Source organism: Lagopus muta, chromosome 5 (genome assembly GCF_023343835.1).
Source record: "Lagopus muta isolate bLagMut1 chromosome 5, bLagMut1 primary, whole genome shotgun sequence".
NCBI lineage: Eukaryota > Metazoa > Chordata > Aves > Galliformes > Phasianidae > Lagopus > Lagopus muta.
In genome coordinates this window covers 47787601-47808368 of record NC_064437.1, presented here as the reverse complement: position 1 = coordinate 47808368, position 20768 = coordinate 47787601, and the positions used below count along the sequence as shown (strand labels likewise).

Sequence of the window (20768 nt, the reverse complement as noted above, 5' to 3'; positions counted from 1 at the left end):
GGTCGGGCTGCGCGGCGGCGGCAAGCGACGCTGCGGTGTACGACGGGGCTCGGCTGTAAGTCAGTGACACAGATCTGTGTCTCTTCTGTGTCGACGAGTTCACATCTGGGCACGGTGTCACCAAAGCAGAGCAGAGAGACAGGACCACCTCCCACCCACTGCCGGCCCCGCTGCTTTTGTCATTAATGAAGATGTTGAAGAGCACCGGTCCCTGATGTAACCACTTGTAACCTGTCTTGTCTGGACAGTAAGCCACTGACCACCACTCTGGGTCCGATCTCACAATCGTTTCCTCTTCCGTCGAGCAGTCCACCCATCAAATCCCCATACTGCAGAGGACCATGCCAAAGGCTTTATGCTCTGGCTTTGTGCTGCCCCTGGCTTAGCAGATGAGGTTTTCCATGGAAGTGACAAGCTGCTCTCCTTGCTAAAGCTGCTGGCATCAAACGGGCTGTGCTGACTGTGGTAAGCTTTGCTGCGGTTACCACGGCCGAGTTATGTATCTTTTTCAGTGCAGCCTTAAGACCTACTATATAGAGATGGTGCTGTTTAAACAGGAAGTCTGCTAAAAAGATTTGCTACGCATACATTTTTTCGTTTCTAAAAAAAAACTAAACAGCTTCTTAAGTAGTAAAAAGTTTGGTTGTTTTGTTGGTTTTTTTTGCTGTTGTTTTTTGTTTTTGTTTGTTTGTTTTTTACATTACAACAGTATCATATTTCTCTTCGGTGCTATGGCTTATACCACTGCTCTTTAGATCTCATCAATGTTTCAGCCCCTGCCAGCCAGCAGCTCAGGCTGCCCAGGACCCCAACCAACCTGGCCCTGAATGCCTCCAGGGATGGGGCAACCACAGCTTCCCTGGGCAGCCTGTGCAGTGCCTCACAGCCCTCTGAGTAAAACGTTTCTTCCTCCTACTCCACTGACACACTTTCCATGGAGTAACTACAAAAAGCATAACCACTATTGCCTGGCATTGAGAGCTCATTCTCCTTACAGACTTCAAACCTGAATGCATCTCCAACACACTACGAATGAGTCTCTGGCTCTCCTCAGGTATGATGGGCACTTAGAAGGGGCAACATATAAAAGCATAAATGTCTTCAAAGGAAAATATTTCCTTGTGCCTATTTCCTTTACAAGTTAGCCACAGCAGCTCTACAATATAAAATTTGGTAAGTACCTAAGGAATTATGAGAAATATATTCTCTTACCAGAAAAAAAAAAAAAAAAAAAAAAAAAACACCAAAAACCATGGAATCTTACAGTAATACATTTCTTCTTAACAAACAAAATCATACAATCATATGGAGATCATTCTCCAGAAACAATGGGGCAAGATTCCCATCTTAAGTCCAGTAAAGTCAGTTGAAATCTTTGGCCACATCCAGTAGGCTCTAATAAGCTTTGTAGTTTTAAGACCTGAGAAGCTGTGAAGAAAGGCAATGCAGGAATTTATGTGAACTTTCTCATAAACCGGAGTTTGAGATAGGCAATGAGAAGGAAAATAGCAGTCATGCATAAAAGAGCTATTATGTTTTCCCACATCGCCATGTTAGTAGGTGCGATTCCTTGGCTGATCAGGTAATCTTCACCAGAGCACCTGCAAAAAAGCAAGGGGCAGAATTTGGTATTACTATGTTGTGCAAGATACTATAGGTCTTCAAGCAGTTCCTTTTATTTTCCTGTTGCACTAAGATTCCTCTATCCATAACTGCAAAACAGACATGACAGAAACAGACTAACTTAACTTATCATGGGGGGAAAAAGAACATTTCCAATAAGAGAATTGGCTCTGCTGTACCTGCTGCTAGGTCTGTAAATATTAACAAGCTCTGAAGGACAGGCATGTTTCTAATCTACTGTTTCATACTTCTACTCTGATTGTATACACATTGTATTTCCACTGATAACTGACTCTGGGATTTGCTTAATAAAACTGATAACCCAGAGCCAAGTTATCAAAAACAAAAACAAAAATCTCCCTATTTTTAGGAAAAGTTTCATCCCTACTTCAATTTGGAGTAAATGGCTGCATAATTCTAAAGCACACTTTTTTTTTTGTTTTGTTTTGTTTTGTTTTGTTTTTTAACAAATTCTTGAAGAGACTGGCTTGTGAATAGTTAGCCTGTGAGTAATATAATGTTTTGAAATAGGCTGGCTAATCCTTAAGCAAGCCATTACAATTCAGGCCCAAGAATCTTCATGAGGTAGACTTACCTTGCTCCTGAAGTGACTGATGGACAAGTGCTTGCATTTCCCACAGACACTGTAACATTTGAATTGTCACCACAAAAGTAGAGATCTCTAAACTCATTCACTTGAAGAGCCTAGGGGAAAAAGGTGTCAGATTTTTCAGATAGTGATTTAGTGTGCTAAAGCTGAAACAACTTAAAGAAAACTGATGAATGGAAGACATGTATATATGATTCCAAGACTGATAATACCTTTTAGGCTTGAACGGAGTGACTCAAAAAAATTAGTTCCCAGCCCTTATTTTGAAGTTCTTAACTACTACCTTTCTGAGGATCTGCTCCAAGTTCAACATGCAGGATGGTTTGGTGTCTGAATCTGTGGCTTCAGAGTTATAATTCAGTGATGTAGCCATGGATTTCTGTCTTGCCAGCTATATGTCCCCATTTATCTGAGTCCATCTGCACTTTCAGAAGTTGTGTCTGCATGCAGACAACCCAGCACCAGCACACTGAAGCAGGAGGGACAGTCAGTCAAAGCAAGAAGCAAACAGCTCCTTTGCACTGGTACCCTGAGCTAACTGCAATCTTAAGGAGCACTTCCACATTCAGCAACAGATAGAACACCTCAGTGATGCCCAAACTTCTCTAAGACACAGCACTGCAATTACTTTCCCTACAGGAGACCAGTGCTACATTGTACTCACAGTAAGGCCATATCGAGGGATGCTGAAGTACTTGAGCCAATTAAGCCAGCCCATTACAGAAGGGAGGTTTACGAGGAGGCCAGAAAAGATCTGAAAGAAAACAAGAGACTAGTAAGTCACAACTCAGTTTACTGCAAACAATGACATTCCTGCACCGATACTATAGCAGATATATAGGGACACTGTGATGGATGAATCTCTTCATCTCTTCACAGTATTATGCCTATGATTACAAGTAGAGGCAAGTCTTTGACTATAGCAACAATAAAATTGCAGGCACAAGGCTGATGAGCTACTGAACTGTGGATTCTCTGCATGCTTAGGGCTGGCTCGGTACAGGAGACAGTCCTCTCAGTATGGATCCTAAAGCCATCTGTACTCTGAAGGCTGTTTCCTCCAGAGCAGCACACACCTTTACAAGCTTTACTTACAAGCATCAGGACAAAACAAATAGTGATGAGCAGATTGGCTACAGCAACCACTTCCATCCCAGCACTGATAGCCAGAGACATGGCTGTAGCAGTATAGGACACCATTACCAGGGCCAGCATGAAGAAGAAGAATCTGCCTGCTACAGCTTGAAATCCTGTCAAGCAGAAAGAAAAATGTCCAATAAAAAGCCATCTCACAAGTCCCAAAGAGGTACCCCTGGACTCCCACAAAAGACACAGAAAGCAAGAAGAAAAGTTTAGTTTGGAGTTGGCAGCAGCTGTGAATGCTCTAAGGGTCCCAAAGAGCATTACCAAAAGACATGGACAAGCAGGTCCTGTCTTAAGACTGCTGGTACCTCTGCCCCCAACTCCTCAGAAGTTATGATGCCAAGCATCTAAATCAGTTGAAGGTTTAGTCTGTTTCAATTTATAGATAGAGGAATTATACTCTGGCTAAGTCAGATATCAAATGTATTGACAGATGGCAGGTTCAACAAAAGCATCAATTCATTACCAATCATCCAGTAAGTGATGCACGAGAATATGATGGCTGGAGCAGTTCTCATGGGCAGTAGATCTCCTAACATCAAGGCCAGGAAGTAGGCAGAGACACGATAATATCCACTGGTGTACTGATGGCTGTGAGGACAGGAAGGAGGGGAGTTGCACAGGTTTAGAGCTGATCTGAGAAGCAAGCTCAATAAGCGTATCTGGTTTATCCTGATTCGGTTTCTTTTCTTTCTACCACTGACTCAAAGTGCAAAGTTTGATTATTTTCTCTGTACTATCACTTTCCACTCCCAGACAAAGCAAAGGCTGATCCAACTCACAAGCCATGATAGTGGAAGCACTATGAGTGAAATGCGTGGAAAGTTACGTGACAGCTAAATAACATTGGAAAAAAGCTCCAAACATTTAGTTTAAGAACAAACCTGAACACAAAAGCAGGGGATAGTAATAGATTTAGTAACTAGAAAAACAGTTCATCCAAAGCTAACTCATACAACTGTTTCCAAGAAAGAATGGCTACCAAGAATGGGAAAGCACCTTAAGGACATCAACTCATCTCCAGTTCACAGAGCAATTAAATGTCACTATGATTGCTTTGCTGCTTATCGGAGCTCGTGAAAAGATTCTGTAAGTGGTAAGGTGTCAAAATCCCCACTGACACAGTCAATAAGCAGGACAGAATGGCAAAAAATGTCAGCATGGGCGAGATTCATTTCTGAGCAGCCCTTAGGAAAAATGCCAAGCGTGAGCAAGCCAGGGTGGATGTATAAACATCAAAACTAGTACCTCAGAGAAACACAACACTCGTTTTCCAGGCACAACTCTCCAATTTCCTCTTTGCTGCACAGGATACGTCTCTTGCTCTTTTATGAGCAGAAGGTTATTCCAAACTATATTTCTGACATACGTGTATATCTACTCATTTATTTATACATGTTTATTTGCATACACACACATATGTAATGTATTTAATATAGATGTATGCATATACAAGGATATAATTAATTTAAGAGCTCTTATAAGCCAACTAGCTTTTCTTCTGATCATCCTTTGTGAAGATTTTCTAAGAACTCTCCTAGAATCTTTGCAGTCTTATCACTCTGGGATCATTGCAAAACACTGTTTCAACCCTTCCAGCAAAAGGAGAGGCAGGGTGCACAGTCTGCAGGATTCACACACAGACTTCAAAAACAGCTGTTACCAAAAATGGAAAAAAGACACTTTTCAGTAAACTGTGACACAGCAAGCAAGTAAAAGCATTTTACTTTTCCCTTCCTTCAATCACCTCTTAGCATTTCAGTTACTTGTTTTACAGACTCATTTAGCATTTCTATTAAATCCTAACGTTGGAAGAAGAAATGAAATCTCAAGCTCTGTTAGGCAGAAATCTTTTTTGTTAGCCTGTAAGATATCTCTCCTTCCCCTCACTGCAAGGCCGGAGAGGGTCTAAGAGCATCACTACTTACACAAATAGTTTTTTATCTCTGATGAACAGCTCAATTGCAGAGACACTGGAAAAACACTGGTTTGTGGTGACAAAAAACAAGGATCCAACCCTAGAAAGAAAAACAGCAGTGCAGAAGTGAAGAAACGGCCAACACCAAACCAGCAGGTCTCTGCATCTGCCCACAGAATGGAGATATTTAACTGTGCAACTGTAGATTTTATCTGCAAATGTTTATTCCTTAGTCATTCCCTGCACATCTCCTTCATGCATATGTGCAAGCTCAATGGAACTGTGGTCCCTCCAGGACCCTTGGCAATTCCATTCTACAGCGCATTCAAGCTGGTGAACCCAACCCTCTGCTCTGTGGTCGAAGTAGAGCCCAAAGCCTTCTCTGTGGCCAAAACCTGTTTCCTAGAGACAAGGAAAGAAGCAAGGTGTGGGTTTCCAAACTTACCGATTCTGAATGCCACTTTCATCCAATTTTACTCCAAAAAAAATGGCCCCCACAACCAAGGCTAGAATTACAGTCACTGCAATCTAGAAGTGAAAAGAAGATGTGGGGGAAAAAAAAAAAAAAAAAAAAAAAACAAAGTCCTTTAGATGGATAAATAGGTACAAATCAACAGATAGTCAGTCATTAGGGTATGTACAGGGTTTAAGATTCACATCCATCTCAAATTGACCTCTATGACACAATCACTATTAGAAGCCTTACGTCAAGTCTTCCCAGTTTATCCTTTTCCCTTTTTTCCTTCCTCTGATCTTCTTTGGCTAAGTAAAGGTTAGCAGAAGCACACTACGAACAACCCAGCTTGAAATGTCAAGTGAGCTGTGAGCTACAAAAGGATGGTCACTATGGAAGCTGCCCATGTGAGCCAAATAATGGAGCATTTTCCCCACTCCTAATATTCAGTGCAGTAGTCCTTCTGCTGAACTAGAATGGAAATTCTCTTTCAAAGACAATAACCTGAGTGGTAGTGGCACACAACCTTCTTGTTCACCAGGCTGACTTCGAAAACAGAAGACTGTTCTACAAACTGCAGACTGTGGGACTGAGAGCAGAGCAAGTCAGAAGCTTCTAGTAATTGTTACCAACCTGTGCAACTGAGGCTTGTGGGTTCCTAATGAGGTTTTTCAGGGAACGGTTGGACACCCAATACAGCTGTGTGAAGAATCCATTTGCATAGGTAATCTCATGCCCCTTTTTGGATACTTTCTTCTTTCTTTCCTGTTTAATCTCCACTTTCCCCAGTGCTTCCTTTGTGCTCTCATACAGGCTGGAGTTGAGATACTTCTGGTGTAGTGTATCTACCACACTGATGGATACATTCTCTTCTATTCCTCCATTTTCATTGCTCACTCCTAAGAAAGACAAAATATTATACCCCACGCTTACCTTCAGATATGATCCATCAACAGAGGTCCACTCCAAAGAATGGATGAAAAGATGGATGAAAATGTAATTGGGAATGGCTACAGAATTTTCATTGTTCAAGCCTAAACTCTGAGCTGAAGAGACCAGTTGGAATGAGAACTTTTCCCTGCAGTTTTAATCCAACCTCGCTCATCGTCTGCCTGTTCTTTGTGGCACAGTTATGGCCACAGTCTTAAAAAATTCACTAAAAACCTTCACTAAGTTTTAGGGAAATCAATGATTTACTTTGACCCATTTTCCCCTTGAAAGGAACCATTACAAACATTTTATGCTCCTGTAAAATCCTTTAGTCACAGAAAACTGAAAGCACTCCCAGAAAATACTTCCCAGCATTTCAATCACTGTACTGCTAGAAGAGTTTATTCTCATATCTAGTTCTAGTATTTCTTGCTGCCACAACAATTCATTACTCCCATGCCTATCTGCCCTCTTCTCTACAGAAGTTCCTTACATGACTGAAACATCTTCATTCAGCTGTCTCTTGTGAATACGCAATTCTAGTTTTTGTCTTTCCTACATGTTTTACAGACTTCTAATAGTTATCATTGTTATCCTGTATTATTGAGAGAAGAAAAAAAATCCCTTTTAAAGTTGTTCTGAGATATTTAAAGAAGCCCAAAGCAAAGTAAATCTGTTAGCAAAAAAATAAAGACTGTAAAATGTTCTTAGATTGGAGCAAACACAGAGAATAAAACTTTGCAGTCACCATATGTAGCTTCCCTTCTACAAAAGCCAATGGTGAATTTCTCCTTGACAGTTTACCTTTCCCTGTGTCTGCAGGTTTGTTATCTTCCTTGCTTGCTGCCACAGCAGTTGAATCACCATTTATGATATCAAGGAAGAAGTCAGCTGGGTTGTTAAATGGTTCACATTCATATCCTTGAAAAGAAAAAAAAAAAAGGAAGAATAAATTTTAAAAACCCACACCATACTTGTACTGTACAGCTCCTATGATTGCATCTAGACTAGACTGGAAATTCATTTCCACATTTCTTTTATTATTTTTTTACCCCTATTCTAACCTAATACTGTTCAGATCATTTATGTGCAACCTCTAGTATCACAGTGACAAAACAGCACAAGAGTTTGATCAAGCACTGGGATGAGAACCCACCCACAGTTCAGACTCAGTAGCTGGTTACATTTGCTCATAGAACAGAAGACTTACCAATAGAACTAAAATACTCCAGGGCCTGTTTTGCAGGACCGTGGTACAGCACTTTACCCAAAGCTAGTAATGTCAGACTGTCAAACAGCTTGAATATGGAATAGCGGGGCTGATGGATGGAAAATATGATTGTTCGGCCTCTTCTAGAGAGCCTGAAATAGGAACAAAAATTCTCTCAAATACGTCACAGTTTGCATTTCAGAGTGGTCATATTAGCTGAAGCAAAAAGTAAGTACCCAAATCCAAGTAAAGCCCAATAAAGCTCTAATTCCCTCCTCTCCGTCACCGTGTCAGATAGCGCCTGCAAGACCTTCAAGCATCTTTTCAAGAGACTGTTGCTGCCATCCAGGTAGACAGAGTATGATGTGGCTAGCAAAGGTTAAGTCCATTGCTATATTTAAACTGTCCTTAATTTTTTTCCTGTAGCAAGCTTCAACTTGACCAACAGAAGAAATCCAACTGCACTCAATGGCATTGCCAAGTTCTACACAGCAAGCTAGGAAAGTCTGGCCAGTTACAACTTCTCTTAACTTTTCTGCTGACGACTTATTCTCTACAAAAGTCAAAACTAGTTTTCTCTCAGGTCTGTCAGACTCACTTCCAAGTGCTTTAGCACTGATGCTCAAAAAGTATCCCTGCTGATTAAGATGAGAGTCTCTGTCCACAAGCAGCAAAGTAAAACATTCCCTCAGGAAAATCAAACATGCCACAAACCCAGAAGAAGTGTTAGGAATTCATTCTCATTATGTGAGATTACAATTTCAAAGTTTGACCTCACAATCCACCCCTCTCTGTGGCAAAAGGAAGTTGTCCAAGCTACATCTGCTTTTTGGGCTTCAATCCAATGCTTGCTGTCAAAAGATTCCCATCAATTTCAAAAAGCTTTGGACAAGACCCAGTTAAGGAGTCTACTACCACTTAAAAGACCAGTAGTCTAACTGCTTAAAAATAATTGTAACTACTCAGTCATAGCAGCATTAGTTTTTTAATATAATAAACACAGAAATTCCAGCAGAGCCCTGAAGAACTGACTCTTACTTCTTCAAGAGGATGAGGACAGCATTGGCTGTGCTGGCATCAAGGCCTGTTGTTGGCTCATCCAGAAAAAGCACTGGTGGCTCCGTGATGAGCTCCATCCCGATGTTGGTTCTTTTCCGTTCCCCTCCAGACACTCCACGGATCAGCTCAGTTCCCACCTACAAGCAGAAGTTGGGCATTTGCAAAGATTTCCTATGGTGTTCAGGACACCTGTGAAAAGCAGCCCTTCAACAGTTCCACCAGAGGGCCAAAGCAGATGATGGGGCTGACTTCAAAGAGCACTGTGAGGGACTGGGGAGCAATAAGCAGAGGTGCTTAGCAACTCTGACATTAGAAACAAGAATGATAGTGACAAGAATCATAACAAGACCAGAGCACAGGTAACTTTGGTATCCAGGGATGACTTTCATGGGTAGGTCACCTGCTGCCCAAGTGAAGCAAGTAAACTAAGAGTAGAAATGCAGCTAGGAGGAATAAGGTCTGCACAGAACTTCTCCATCACATCCCAGCTTCCCATCCCCCACAGCTGTCAGTACTGTAAAAACAATTCCCTTGTCTTGTCCCACAAAGCCAGGAAGTTATCAAGTAGATTTCCAAAGTGCTATGTTTAGGTAATTGTTTTCCCTCTGCTTATAAAACACATTGGACATGATCCCAAATCTTCCTCTTTTAACAACAAATACACATACCTCTGGACTCATTTCATGTGTGCAGTATGGTCTTGTCTGGTTCCTGCTTAGCTGAGTGCAGCTGCACTACAGTCTCCATGCTGCACAGTCAAGCAGCTTAGTTTCCAGGAGTAGTATGATTTCTAAGATGAGTATTCTCACTGCTCACCTTAGCATCAGCCACTTTGCTTAATCCCAGCTCGCCAATTATCTGTGTGACTCGTTCTTCCTTCTCTTGAAAACTGATGGAGCTGGGGAGCCGCAGGGCAGCAGAGAAGTGCAGGTTCTCCCTCACTGTCATTGTGCCCATAACAACATCATCCTGAAAGCAATATCAATAGGTAAGTGAAAGTCTTGTTCTCAGCTACCTGACTGGGCACCAGAGTTCCTGAAATGGTAGTTACTGAATAAGCTGTTTGTGGACTCCTGGGAAAACTGAACTAAGTCATAACCCCTGCTTCAAAATGTACAAGACACAAAATTCAGGGTCAGTCTGTAGCAGTCAGATGGAAAACACAGCTCTACAGGCTCCCAGCTTGCACCCAGCACCACTTCAGCATGTTTTTGGGCTCAAGAGTTCACAATGTAAAGTGCATAATTTTGCACTTTCCCTACAAGGCTTAGGAAGGCAGAGCAGGGAACTGTTTTCACTGCTAGTGCTCAGCGTTCAGGTTGGAGACATTCAAGGAATCACCCAAGTCTGCTCAGTTTCCACCTACAAGCTGTGACTTGCTGTGGTCACAAGCAACTGCTGGGCCCAGCTTTCAACAAGTTCCTCCCAGCTTCCTCCCTGGTCCTCAGAAAAATCAAAACTATTGCACCAAGATGCCCCACATTTTTTCCATGTTTCTAGTATCCATTCTTCCTGAGCACAGCACCTTATTCCTCAGTCCAGCAAAGCTTCAGCAGTCATGTGCATTTTGACTGTCTTTGATCTTTGAAACAGATCTACCCAGCTGACAAACACGTGCCTACACCAACCTGGAACAACCATCAACAGAACAGATGCTAGTTCCATCAAGAGCTCTATGCCTCTCCATTTCCTCTGCTTTGGTATTTGAATCAACTCTTCATTCCACCACATAGTGGTAGAAGGGATGCAGTACTGGACAGCAGCTGAGAAACATGCCTGTTAATCAGGTACCTTTCAAATCTGTGGAATTACATCCTCATTTGCAAGGCAGGAGTGGAGAGATCAACAGTTTTATAACACATGATTTACCAGATCTAAATCAGGTCTACATGCTCATCTGCATAAAATGGATGTATGCATTTATGCCTTCACATGTGTTTTGACACTCTGGGTCATCTTTATCAAGATGACCAATATCATCATTATTTAGGGAATAGCTCATAGGGGTGGGAGGGGAGAGCAACCATTTAATGCCTTGTCTAGTTGGCCATCATTTCATGGTTTGTTTTGTTTGCTTTTGACAACAGAGGGACAGATGTCTCAAAGTGGAGCCATTTGCAAGAAACTTCCTGGCCATTGATGAAACACTGAGGATTCATCCTGTGGGATAAAGACTCAGCATCAGTCTCATCATGCATCTGCTCAAAAGCCCCTCAGCTGGCAGCTTTCAGAAAAGCTGCCTATTTCCTATCTGCCTGCAGTCAGAGTCTGAATGGTTTTCGCATTTCACAGTTCATACAGCTGCCAAGAATGCCACCCTCAGCTCCTCCAGGGCTTTGAGGGTCTATTATTGGTCCAGGCCCCCACCCACTTCCACAGATTCAGCTGGCTTTTCCTGTCCGAGTGGAACAAAGCTCTGCCTCAGCCAACCAGAATCAGAGGAAGAACAGTAAGAATCTACTTACTTCCTAGAATTATTGTCTAAGAGCTTGAAGTTACTTCTGCCAACTAGAGCTGCTTTAGAATTTCATAAGAGATTTTAGGTGTTGAGAGCTTCCTAGCACACAACCTTTTTTTAAACTTAATTTTTATTTTTAAAATCTTTGCTGGAACTTCAGGGCAGAGCCCCAGAAAACAAGCACAGTGGCTTGGGCACCCATGTGGCTTTAGGTTGACCAAGACCTTCATGCTTTATTTGGAGTAAGCAGTTTGACCCTCTGCCTTTCAAATCACAGGAAAACACTAACATCTGTTACCAAATTAAGTCTGTAGGGGTCATTAAATATTATCTAAACTAACAGCTCATGCTTGACTTGTCTTATGTGAAAGAACCCTGCCTTTCTTCTTGAGAAGCTGCTCCTGTCCCACCACAGCCCTAGCTGCTCACCAGAGAAGACGCCATCTCTCACTCATGAGGCAGCGATGAGCTCCCACCAGTGAAATACCTCCTTCTTTTCATTGAAGACATTTTTCAAAGCCTTTACACCAAAGCCTATGCTATGCTATTCCTCCCAAGAGCTCCCAGCCTCCACTGAAGGTAGTTACTCACCTGCACAACATATCCTGAGATGCACTTGAAGTTTGGAGGCTGTGGGATGCCATCTATGAGCACTTCTCCAGACAGGCCTGCTGGGTCCTTTCTGGCAGCCAGCACATCTAGCAGACTTCAGACAAACACCAGGCATTAGGTTTTGCCATGACAACTGCTTTATCTCAACTGAGCCAGTACCACAAGTCAGCACTGCAGTTAAGCTGCTGCACTCCAAACACAGGGCTCTCAAAGGGGCATCCTCTGCTCTGGGGCCTTCTGCAGGATTCTCGTGTGCCAGGTATGCCACAGCAATTCTGCAGTACTCAGACCCTCACAGCTGGAACCCCCTACAGACATTAGCTTGGGCTCCATATTAACAGCTAACCACAGACGCACACAAAAGCACCCTGCCAAGCAGCTGCAGTCTGCTTTCCAGCCAGTGGAGCACAGAAGAAACTACTTTGATCTCAAGGAAATTAATCCAAATGGGTATAAACAAGACTGGAGTAAAGATTAATTTTATAAAGTAGTTTTGTTTTCAAATATGTCTGGATTCTTCTCACTGTAAATTAGAAGCCAGACTGTCTGCTAGCTCAGTGAACACTGCCCTGATGGAGCCTAGTTCTTGGAAACCTGGCAGTTTCCTAGAGGGGAAGATCAAGGATCATAACAAGGACACACCTATGTAAACCCTGGCCATATTTACCTGTCCCTGATCTTCTCTAAGGAAGAATGACACAGCACTCTTTTACTATGGTTACACAAGAGAGAAAACAGCATCCGTACTGGCTGGAAATAGTCTGCAAAGTATTCTGTGATTTCATCCAAAGATTCTGAGCACATGCACTCCTACCACCAGGCCACATCTAGACTGGGTAATGGATGATCTACAGCAGGTATCCTACAGACCGACATTACACCTTACTTCTGCCATTCATCAGAGCCTCTGAGGAAGTCTTGCTGCAGCAGCTTCACAGGTGACAACTTCCCTCCCACCCCTGAGAGTGTTTGCTCCCACCGCCATGCCATGACAGGCCTGGAGCAGAGCCTACACCTGAGCTTAAGTCACTCCTGCTCCCCCGGTATCTTGACTCAGGCCACTATCAAAGGTGACTACAGTGACACAGACCACAGATCGTAAGGGTGCGGCACAAACGCAGGACAAGAACTCCAGCAAAGCTGACATCAGAGGGACAGGATGTGAGGTCAAACTGCATTGCCAGATTTCTCGCAGTCTGAGCCTGAGGATCCCTGATATCCTCTCCCAACCCTAACAGTCCCACATCCCTTTGAACAGCTGATTGGACATCTGAAGAGCAAAAGGAAGTACTCACGAAGATTTGCCACTCCCTGTTGGCCCCAGGATAGCATTCAAGCCTGGCTTCATAATGCCACTGGAAGAAGGAAAGAGTTATTTCCAAATGGAAGACTGTTCACATGTGGCTCATAGCAGAGGTAAGGTGTGAACAAAATACTGCTGAAATGAAAACTTCAAGATTATTAAAAATCTTCTTAAATCTGGAATCAGAAAGCATTTTTTCGTTCTCATCCCAAACTGCCAGTAAGAACAGAATTAGAGCTGTGCATAAAAAGAAAAGGGTCTGGAAAAGAAGAAACAATGGCTCTCTGCTACTTGCACACCTCTCACCACAGCTCAGACCATAGTTAAGGAAATCCTTAGATCTTCAGGCAGAAGTGTTTACACAAGTTTGATCCTAATTTTCTTACATCAATGACTGACACTGCTCCACTTATATCCCAGCTTTTATGCCTAAAGCATGTTAGCAAGTGCTCACATGAACTGCAGACTGGCAGGAGGGCAGTCATTTCTCTACCAGTACAGCTGGATCTGGAAGATGACAAGGACATCACCAATTCACAGCAGCAGATTAATTTCCACCCTTTGGCATTTTAGTTAAGCAAGAACTTACTAAACATTATGAAGGATCTTCTTTTCCACAGTCTTCCGTCTACATAGGAATCCACTGGACTGCTTAACGGAGTACTGGATGTTATGGAAACTCACAACAGAGCCTCGAGGGGATCGGATGGAATCTCGTGTTGGAAGGGATCGTTGGAAACTGGCTTCTTCCTCTTCTCCAACAGAAATGACACTATGATCAAATGTGTCCGCCATCATGTCCTTGTTACACAGGTCAAACTCAACTGCATAAGGGTTTCTGAGGTGGCTGTTGTTTAGAGCAGTTCCCATCTACTGAAACAAAGAACACAAAAACACAGAGGGAAGAAGACAAGTGAGACAAGATCTGCAGAAGGTGTCCTGAAAAAGTTCATGTATACCATTCCAATCTTTACATGTGTCAAGTTTCTGAAGGGATGGGCATCAGTGCTGGAAGACATTCAGCAGTCCCCAAAGGCATAGGAACATGAAGAACAATACATGCAACCTCAAGGAACAAGGCATGGATGCTCTTGAAGAAGTGACATTAGCTCAAAGAACATCTAATGAGGAAAAAAAAGCCCATCTGTGATGATCACTGTATTGCTTAACACAGTGGGGACTCCAAACACGTACTGCTACTCTTAACCTAAAGAGACTGAAGCTCCCTTCCATCATACAGAACATGCTTACTCACCTTCATACACCATACAGTGAAAAAAAACAAAGCACAAATATATACTGCAGTATACAGTATTTGCAACCACAGGGAAATGTACAAACCATCCTGACTCAAGCAGATAAGCTGCTTCTGTAGCTTTGGATGGAGCACACAGAAGGGAGAACATGCAAACAGCAAAGGGAAGGAGCTGCTCTTCCTACCTCTGCATCAGCCCCTGTATAATAAGTACCGTATCAAAATCAGTATAACCATTAACAGACACTTAGCAGTGACTCTATTAGTAGTGTCCTAGCAACAGAGCTCTTTTGTCAAGGGGCTGCTTCTCCTTCTGTTGGTGTAACTGGCTGAGACCAATCACATAACCACACAGAACTGCAGGAGTTGGAAGGGACCTCAAGAGATGGAGTCCAGCCCTTCTGCTAAAGCAGCTCACACAGGTAGGCGTTCAGACAGGTCTTGAATATCTCCATATTAGGAGACTCCACAACCTCTCTGGGCAACCTGGTTCCACTGCTCCATCACCCTTATTGTTAAGAAGTTCTTCTGCATGTTAGTGCAGAACTTTCCTTGTTCAAGTTTTAGGCCATTACTCTTTGTCCTATCACTACATCACCAAGAGGAGCCTGGCCTCATTCATTTGGCTCCCATCTCCTTCCAGATATTTATTAACATTAATCAGATCCCCAATCAGTCTTCTTTTTCCCAGGCTGAACAGATCCAGGATACTCAGCCTCTCCCCTCATATAGGAGATGCTTGAGGTCCTTTATTATCTTTGTGGCCCTCCGCCGGACTTCTTCTAGGAGATCCCTGTCTTTCTGAAATGGGGAGCCCAGAACTGGACACAGTATTCTGTATGTGGCCTCACCACAGCAGAGTCAAAGGGGAGAATCACCTCCAGATACCACTGGCCTTCTTTGCCACAGGGGCACATTGCTGGCTCATGGCCAACCTGTTGTCCATCAGGACCTCCAGGTCCTTCTCTGCAGAGATGAGTATGAGCCCATCGCTTGTTTACAAAAGCTTAAAGCTGTTACACAAGAAGAACTTGGAAACCCTGCAGCCCCTAAGTTCTGTAGTTCACACCCTGCCTTTCAGCCAGCTGTCCTCGCAGTCGAAAACCATGCTGTCCCCTTTCCAGGCAGCTGCAGCAAGGAAAAGGCAACACTACATACCATTTCCAGAAACTGAGTGCAACAGTTTACACCACCACAGGGCAGTCTAATCATTTACTTCTCTTTTAGCTGAGAGCACAAAGGTGTTTCTTGGAAAACTTACGCTAGTGATTTTGCGGAAAGCCGAGGCTGTCACCAAGCTAATGAAGAGCAAGGAGAAAAAAAAAAAGAACTAACATTTCACAAAAACTCCCATTGCTGATTAGCTGGGCTTTGTGAGAAGGCAGATGTATCCCACAAGCAATACTTTCCCTTCTATCTGCACCCAAAAATGATCTTTTTTCTATTGTTTGCGCTTTTTTCCTCCAAGGAATGAGAGCATGATAACCAGTAGGACCAAGCACTGCACAAGTGGAGCATTTCTCAGAAAGTGAGATGGTCATCCTTGTAAGAAACCAGAGTTCCAACATCCAGATGAAAAAAAAACAAAAACAAAAAAAAACCCCCACACACAAATAAAGCAACCAACAAAACAAACAAACAAAAAAGCCCAGAGAGACAGACAAGCAGACAGAAGGACCCCAAAATGCCTTTCCTATCATTTTAAGCCATTTGGACATGGTCCTGAGTATCGTGTGGCCCTGCCTGAGCAAGGGAGGCTAGACCAAACCGCCTCCTGCCATCCTCAATTCTGTGTAAGCCCAAGAAGTTGCAGAGGTTTTCGTTCCTGTTTAAGTAAATGAAAAGCAGCGGGGAGGCAGAGGGGGGAGGAATAGATGGAAGAGTTGTTTAACTTGGATGCAATCCCATACTTGGAGGCTAGTCATTCCTGGGAAAGCCATGTTTGTGGGAAGTATGAAGGAGCTGCTGGTTACATCAGCACAAGGCAGCTTATGTATGAGAAAGGTTGCACAACACATTGGGAAAAAGACATAGGACAGACCATGACATCAAGGGCAAAGACCCTGTTAGACCTTTGAACATCTGACCATCTTGTAAACCTCACATCTGCTCCAGTGAGCCCAGCTTTCTGCTTACAACGCCGTAGACCTTTTTATACGTGTTTTTGCAAAGTTACTGATAAACACTGACAAGATAAACCACCGAGCGGCTACAGGCAAGGATAAAAGAAAGCTGAAAGAAGGGAGGAAAAAGACCAGCAGAGGCTACAGGTGGGCTCAGGCAGCCACACTTCGACCGCGGCAACCCCATCCCCAGCACCAACCCGCGATTCGGTGCCGGTGCCGGTGCCGCCCCACTCAGAGCCCCACTCAGAGCCCCGCTCAGCACAGAGCCCCAGCGGGACAGCCCGCGCCGTTACCTCCGGACTCCACGGCGCTCCGTGCGACGGACACGAGGCTGTGGCTGCGGTGCTGCCTCGGCTGCGTTTTATAAGCGGGTGCGGACGGCGGGGTTACATAAAGCGGCGACGGCGGAGGCTGCCCGGCGCTGTCACACGATCCCGCCGATACGCGGGAGCCCTGAGCTCAGCTCAGCACGGCCCGATCTGCCGCGGCTGCGCGACCCCCGGGGCGGTGCCGTTGGGCTGGGCCGCCCCCGCTACGGGGGCCGGGAGCGGGGGGAGCCCCCGAGCGTGGGGATGCTGCGGGCTGCGCCGGGTAGTGCTGCGCCTTCGTCGGGGGAGGAGGAGATGGAGGGGTGGGAGTGGGAGTGGGAGTGGGAGTGGGGTAAGCGCTTCGCTTTCTCCCGCAGCCACCAAACGGCCGTCGGGGCTGGGGCATCTCCCCGCGACCTCCCCTGGCGGTGCCGTCCTCCGAGAGTGCCACCCGGCCGGTCTCACCTCTCCGAAGCTGTGCGCTCCCCGATGGTCCCGCAGCCCGCCCCGGGTCGCCGCTGTCCGCCTCTCGTGTTCGCGCTCCGTGTGAAAGCGAGGCGGTCGGATTTCCGCTGGTTTGCTGTCTCTGTTTCTCCGCAGCCGCCTGTTCCCAAGCACTATTGTCTCATCAGGAACGAGCTCGCCCTCCCCAGCCTCTGTGTTAAGAGTGCAGGAAAGGCCCTGCTTTATGGCTTGTAAAGATAACTTATATCAGCGCTGTCAAGTCACTTACTGTATTAATTACCTCTGACCTGACTGCACTCTGCAGCGCTTCTACAATGTTGCATTTTCCTAACAACTGCTCTTGCTAGATGAGTCCAAAGCTCAGATGAGCAGAAGCATGTCTATGGCTACCCAATAAATACCAGCAATAAAAATTTCAAAGGTTCACCTATCCCCACCCTGATGCCTGCCTGCCCCCAGACATGCCAATGCAGTGGGCAGAACAGATACCTGTACCTTGTGCAGCTGCTGGCAGGAGTCAAGAGCCAGGAAGGTTTGTGAGGATACTGAAACAAGTGTAGCAAAGGGTACTGAAAGAGGTGTGACAAGAGCCATGGGTACGGTCACAGTGCAGGCATGCTGAATAAGGATGTTATTTTCAGTTGCTCTGTGAGGCAGAAGTGGGCTTGAGTTTGTTTTCTTTGCGTTTTAAGTTCCCCCTTCAAGGAAAATCTGCCTACGTGGAAAACTTTTGCCCTATTACTTCACCAGACATGCACATTTCTCTGTGTCCAAGTGTATTTCAATCCTAAACACCATGGAGCCTACACTGTGCTGCAGTGGCAACCCTTCATCATGTGCCTGGGACAGTGAAAAAAAAAGACAGTGTGCTTGGAAGCAGAGGTGAGTTGCTGTGATCAGGAACTTCTCCACATGGTGCCTGCATACATCCTGACAGAATAGAAATGGAGACCCAAGGAATGGAAAGGAACCAGATCTGACAACTTAAGCATCCTGATGGAGGTCCTGGCTTTCCCCCATCCCGTTCCTGAAGCAACAATCTTTTGGACTTCCTCTGGGCTCCTGGGCTTTTGATCTTTAGAATTCATCTCCTTCCCAGCTGGTAAGTCTGGGAAGAAGGGCAAGTGCTCTTCCTTGCTCTGGGCACATGATGTGCCACCACTGCTCTCTTACTTCTGACCGCAGCAGGAAAATTGCAAATGAAGCTAGCAGCAGCAAAGAAATAGGAAGGAAGTATTTTCCAACTGTATCATTTTACTGACATAATTGACTTAAATCATGCTGTTGCTGAGGCAGATTTCTGCCCATACAGGAACAAAAACCAGTGGCCAGGGCTGTGGCATGAGACACAGCAAGCCTAAGGAGAGCCCCATGTCAAACACTGCATTTTTCTGTCATACCGATACCAGGGCCTCAACATCCTCTGAATAAAGAATTTCTTCCTAACAGCTAATCTAAATCTCCCCTCTTCTAGTTAAAAGCCATTTCCCTTGTCCTATCACTATTTAAACCATGTAAAACATCGATCCACCTCCTGCTTGTAAGCTCCCCTCAGGTACTGGAAGGCCACAATGAGGTCTCTCCAGATCCTTCTTCAAGTTAAACAAGCCCAACTCCCTCAATTTTTCTTCATATGGGAGGTGCTCCAGCCCTCTGATCATCTTTGTGACCCTCCTCTGGACTCACTCCAACAGCTCCGAATCATTCTCAGTTAAGGCTAATTTGAACACTGCTCCTTTCTTACAGAATCTGGTCATGCCAGACATCTTGCATGTCCCACAGCACACAGCGTGGAGAAGTTACTAAGTACCATGAGTTCCTCTATCTTCTGAAGGTTCTGGCCTCTTCTCTCCTTTTCGCAACCTGAGTAACAGGATTGCAAAAACATCAATTTGCAGGGGGTGCTGGGTGTTTCCTGGAGTCCAGCTTTCCATTTGGGCCAGGTCTTGCCACCACACAGTCAACACAGATGTGGCTCTGTCTAGCTGAATCACCAGTCAGAATTTTTTCAGCTGTGTTTCTCTATTACTTTCCTTAGGATGCTGTTTTCCTTGCCCGAGGATCCAGGTTGTTTTAATCCTGCCTAATGTCAAATTTCATAAAGCTTTTAAAACATTTCAGGGACTTGAGCCAGTGAGAATGGATGAGAAACACGTGCAGGAGGAACTGCATGCTCATTATTATTTTGTTCTCTACTGAATGAAGCAAGATGCAGATCCTGAAGCTCACAGTGCAAAAGCAACTTTGAGAACAATAGAGACAGCAACATTAGTCATTGTGCATGTGAGTGAGGAGCACTTCCTAGCTCTTCTTTTCCAAAAGGAGATACCAATAAGCCATTTTAAAAAACACACTCTGTACAGATGCATACAGCTGTGCTGAATTGACTGCATCTTCAAATCCGTCACCTTAGGCACAGAAAGACTTTCCAGCTTGTTTTTCTACCCTGAGAGCAAATTGTGTCAAAGCTGGTGCTGACTGGCATCCCCTAATTAGTTAAAGTGCTGCTCACCTTGGGGAAGTTGGCATTTGAAAGGTGTGAAGATTGCATAGAAGAAATCTGACTTTGTCAAGTTTTGTTAATCATTTAGTCCATTATCTGAATGCATAGTAGCACTAAATCCATGGCTGGTTAAAGATAAGAGAAGATTCAAGCAAATCTAGGAGGAAAGGAAGTTAAAACTTAACTAGTGTGCTGCATTCATGTATGATGGCTGGCAGAAAGATTGGCTAAACAATAGGATTACTAGAACTGTGTGTGTTATCTGCGTAAAGCAGATAGAGATAAAATATCTGAAGTCTGCAAGATCTAGGGGATCTAAATAACCATTCCACTCCTTCAGAAGTTAAAAAGTTAACATCATAGGCTTGCTCAGATATTTACAGCTCCAACTCACTGCTGTTAGCAAGGCTACAGAGAACGAAGGGCAAGCATAAGATCTGTGGTGGGTCCGGTCTTGTTCAACATCTTCATCAATGACCTTGATGAGGGGATAATGGCCACCCTCAGCAAGTTTGCCGATGATACGAAGTTGGGAGGATTGGCTGACACGCCTGAAGGCTGTGCTGCCATTCAGCAAGACCTGGATAGGCTGGAGAGCTGGGCAGAAAGAAACCGGATGAGGTTTAACAAAAGCAAGTGTAGAGTCTTGCATCTGGGGAGGAATAATTGCATGCACCAGTACAGGTTGGGGGATGACCTGCTGGAGGGGAGCTCTGCGGAAAGGGACCTGGGTGTCCTGGTGGATGACAGGTTGGCCATGAGCCAGCAGTGTGCCCTTGTGGCCAAAAAGG

The 20768-nt window shown here is 44.5% G+C and overlaps 1 protein-coding gene across 5 annotated transcripts; it reads right to left on the bottom strand.

Moving 5' to 3' along the window:
• Positions 1 to 1253: 1253 nt before the first annotated feature.
• Positions 1254 to 18876, bottom strand: ABCG2 (ATP binding cassette subfamily G member 2 (Junior blood group)). Of its 5 annotated transcripts, XM_048945354.1 has the most exons (17): positions 17970 to 17984; positions 17475 to 17665; positions 13910 to 14193; positions 13313 to 13372; positions 11997 to 12111; positions 9764 to 9916; positions 8927 to 9084; positions 7889 to 8040; positions 7483 to 7599; positions 6382 to 6647; positions 5740 to 5822; positions 5305 to 5394; positions 3843 to 3967; positions 3329 to 3483; positions 2898 to 2987; positions 2219 to 2328; positions 1254 to 1601 (listed from the first exon to the last, which is right to left on the bottom strand). In XM_048945354.1, the coding sequence occupies exons 3-17, from the start codon at positions 14188 to 14190 to the stop codon at positions 1454 to 1456; spliced, it is 2103 nt and encodes a 700-aa protein (XP_048801311.1). In that variant the 5' UTR covers positions 14191 to 14193; positions 17475 to 17665; positions 17970 to 17984; the 3' UTR covers positions 1254 to 1453. The 5 variants fall into 5 exon arrangements, with proteins under 5 accessions (XP_048801311.1, XP_048801309.1, XP_048801310.1 ...); XM_048945352.1 differs by having other exon boundaries at positions 17475 to 18876; XM_048945353.1 differs by having other exon boundaries at positions 13910 to 14190; positions 17475 to 18876.
• Between the last annotated feature and the right edge of the window lie 1892 nt (positions 18877 to 20768).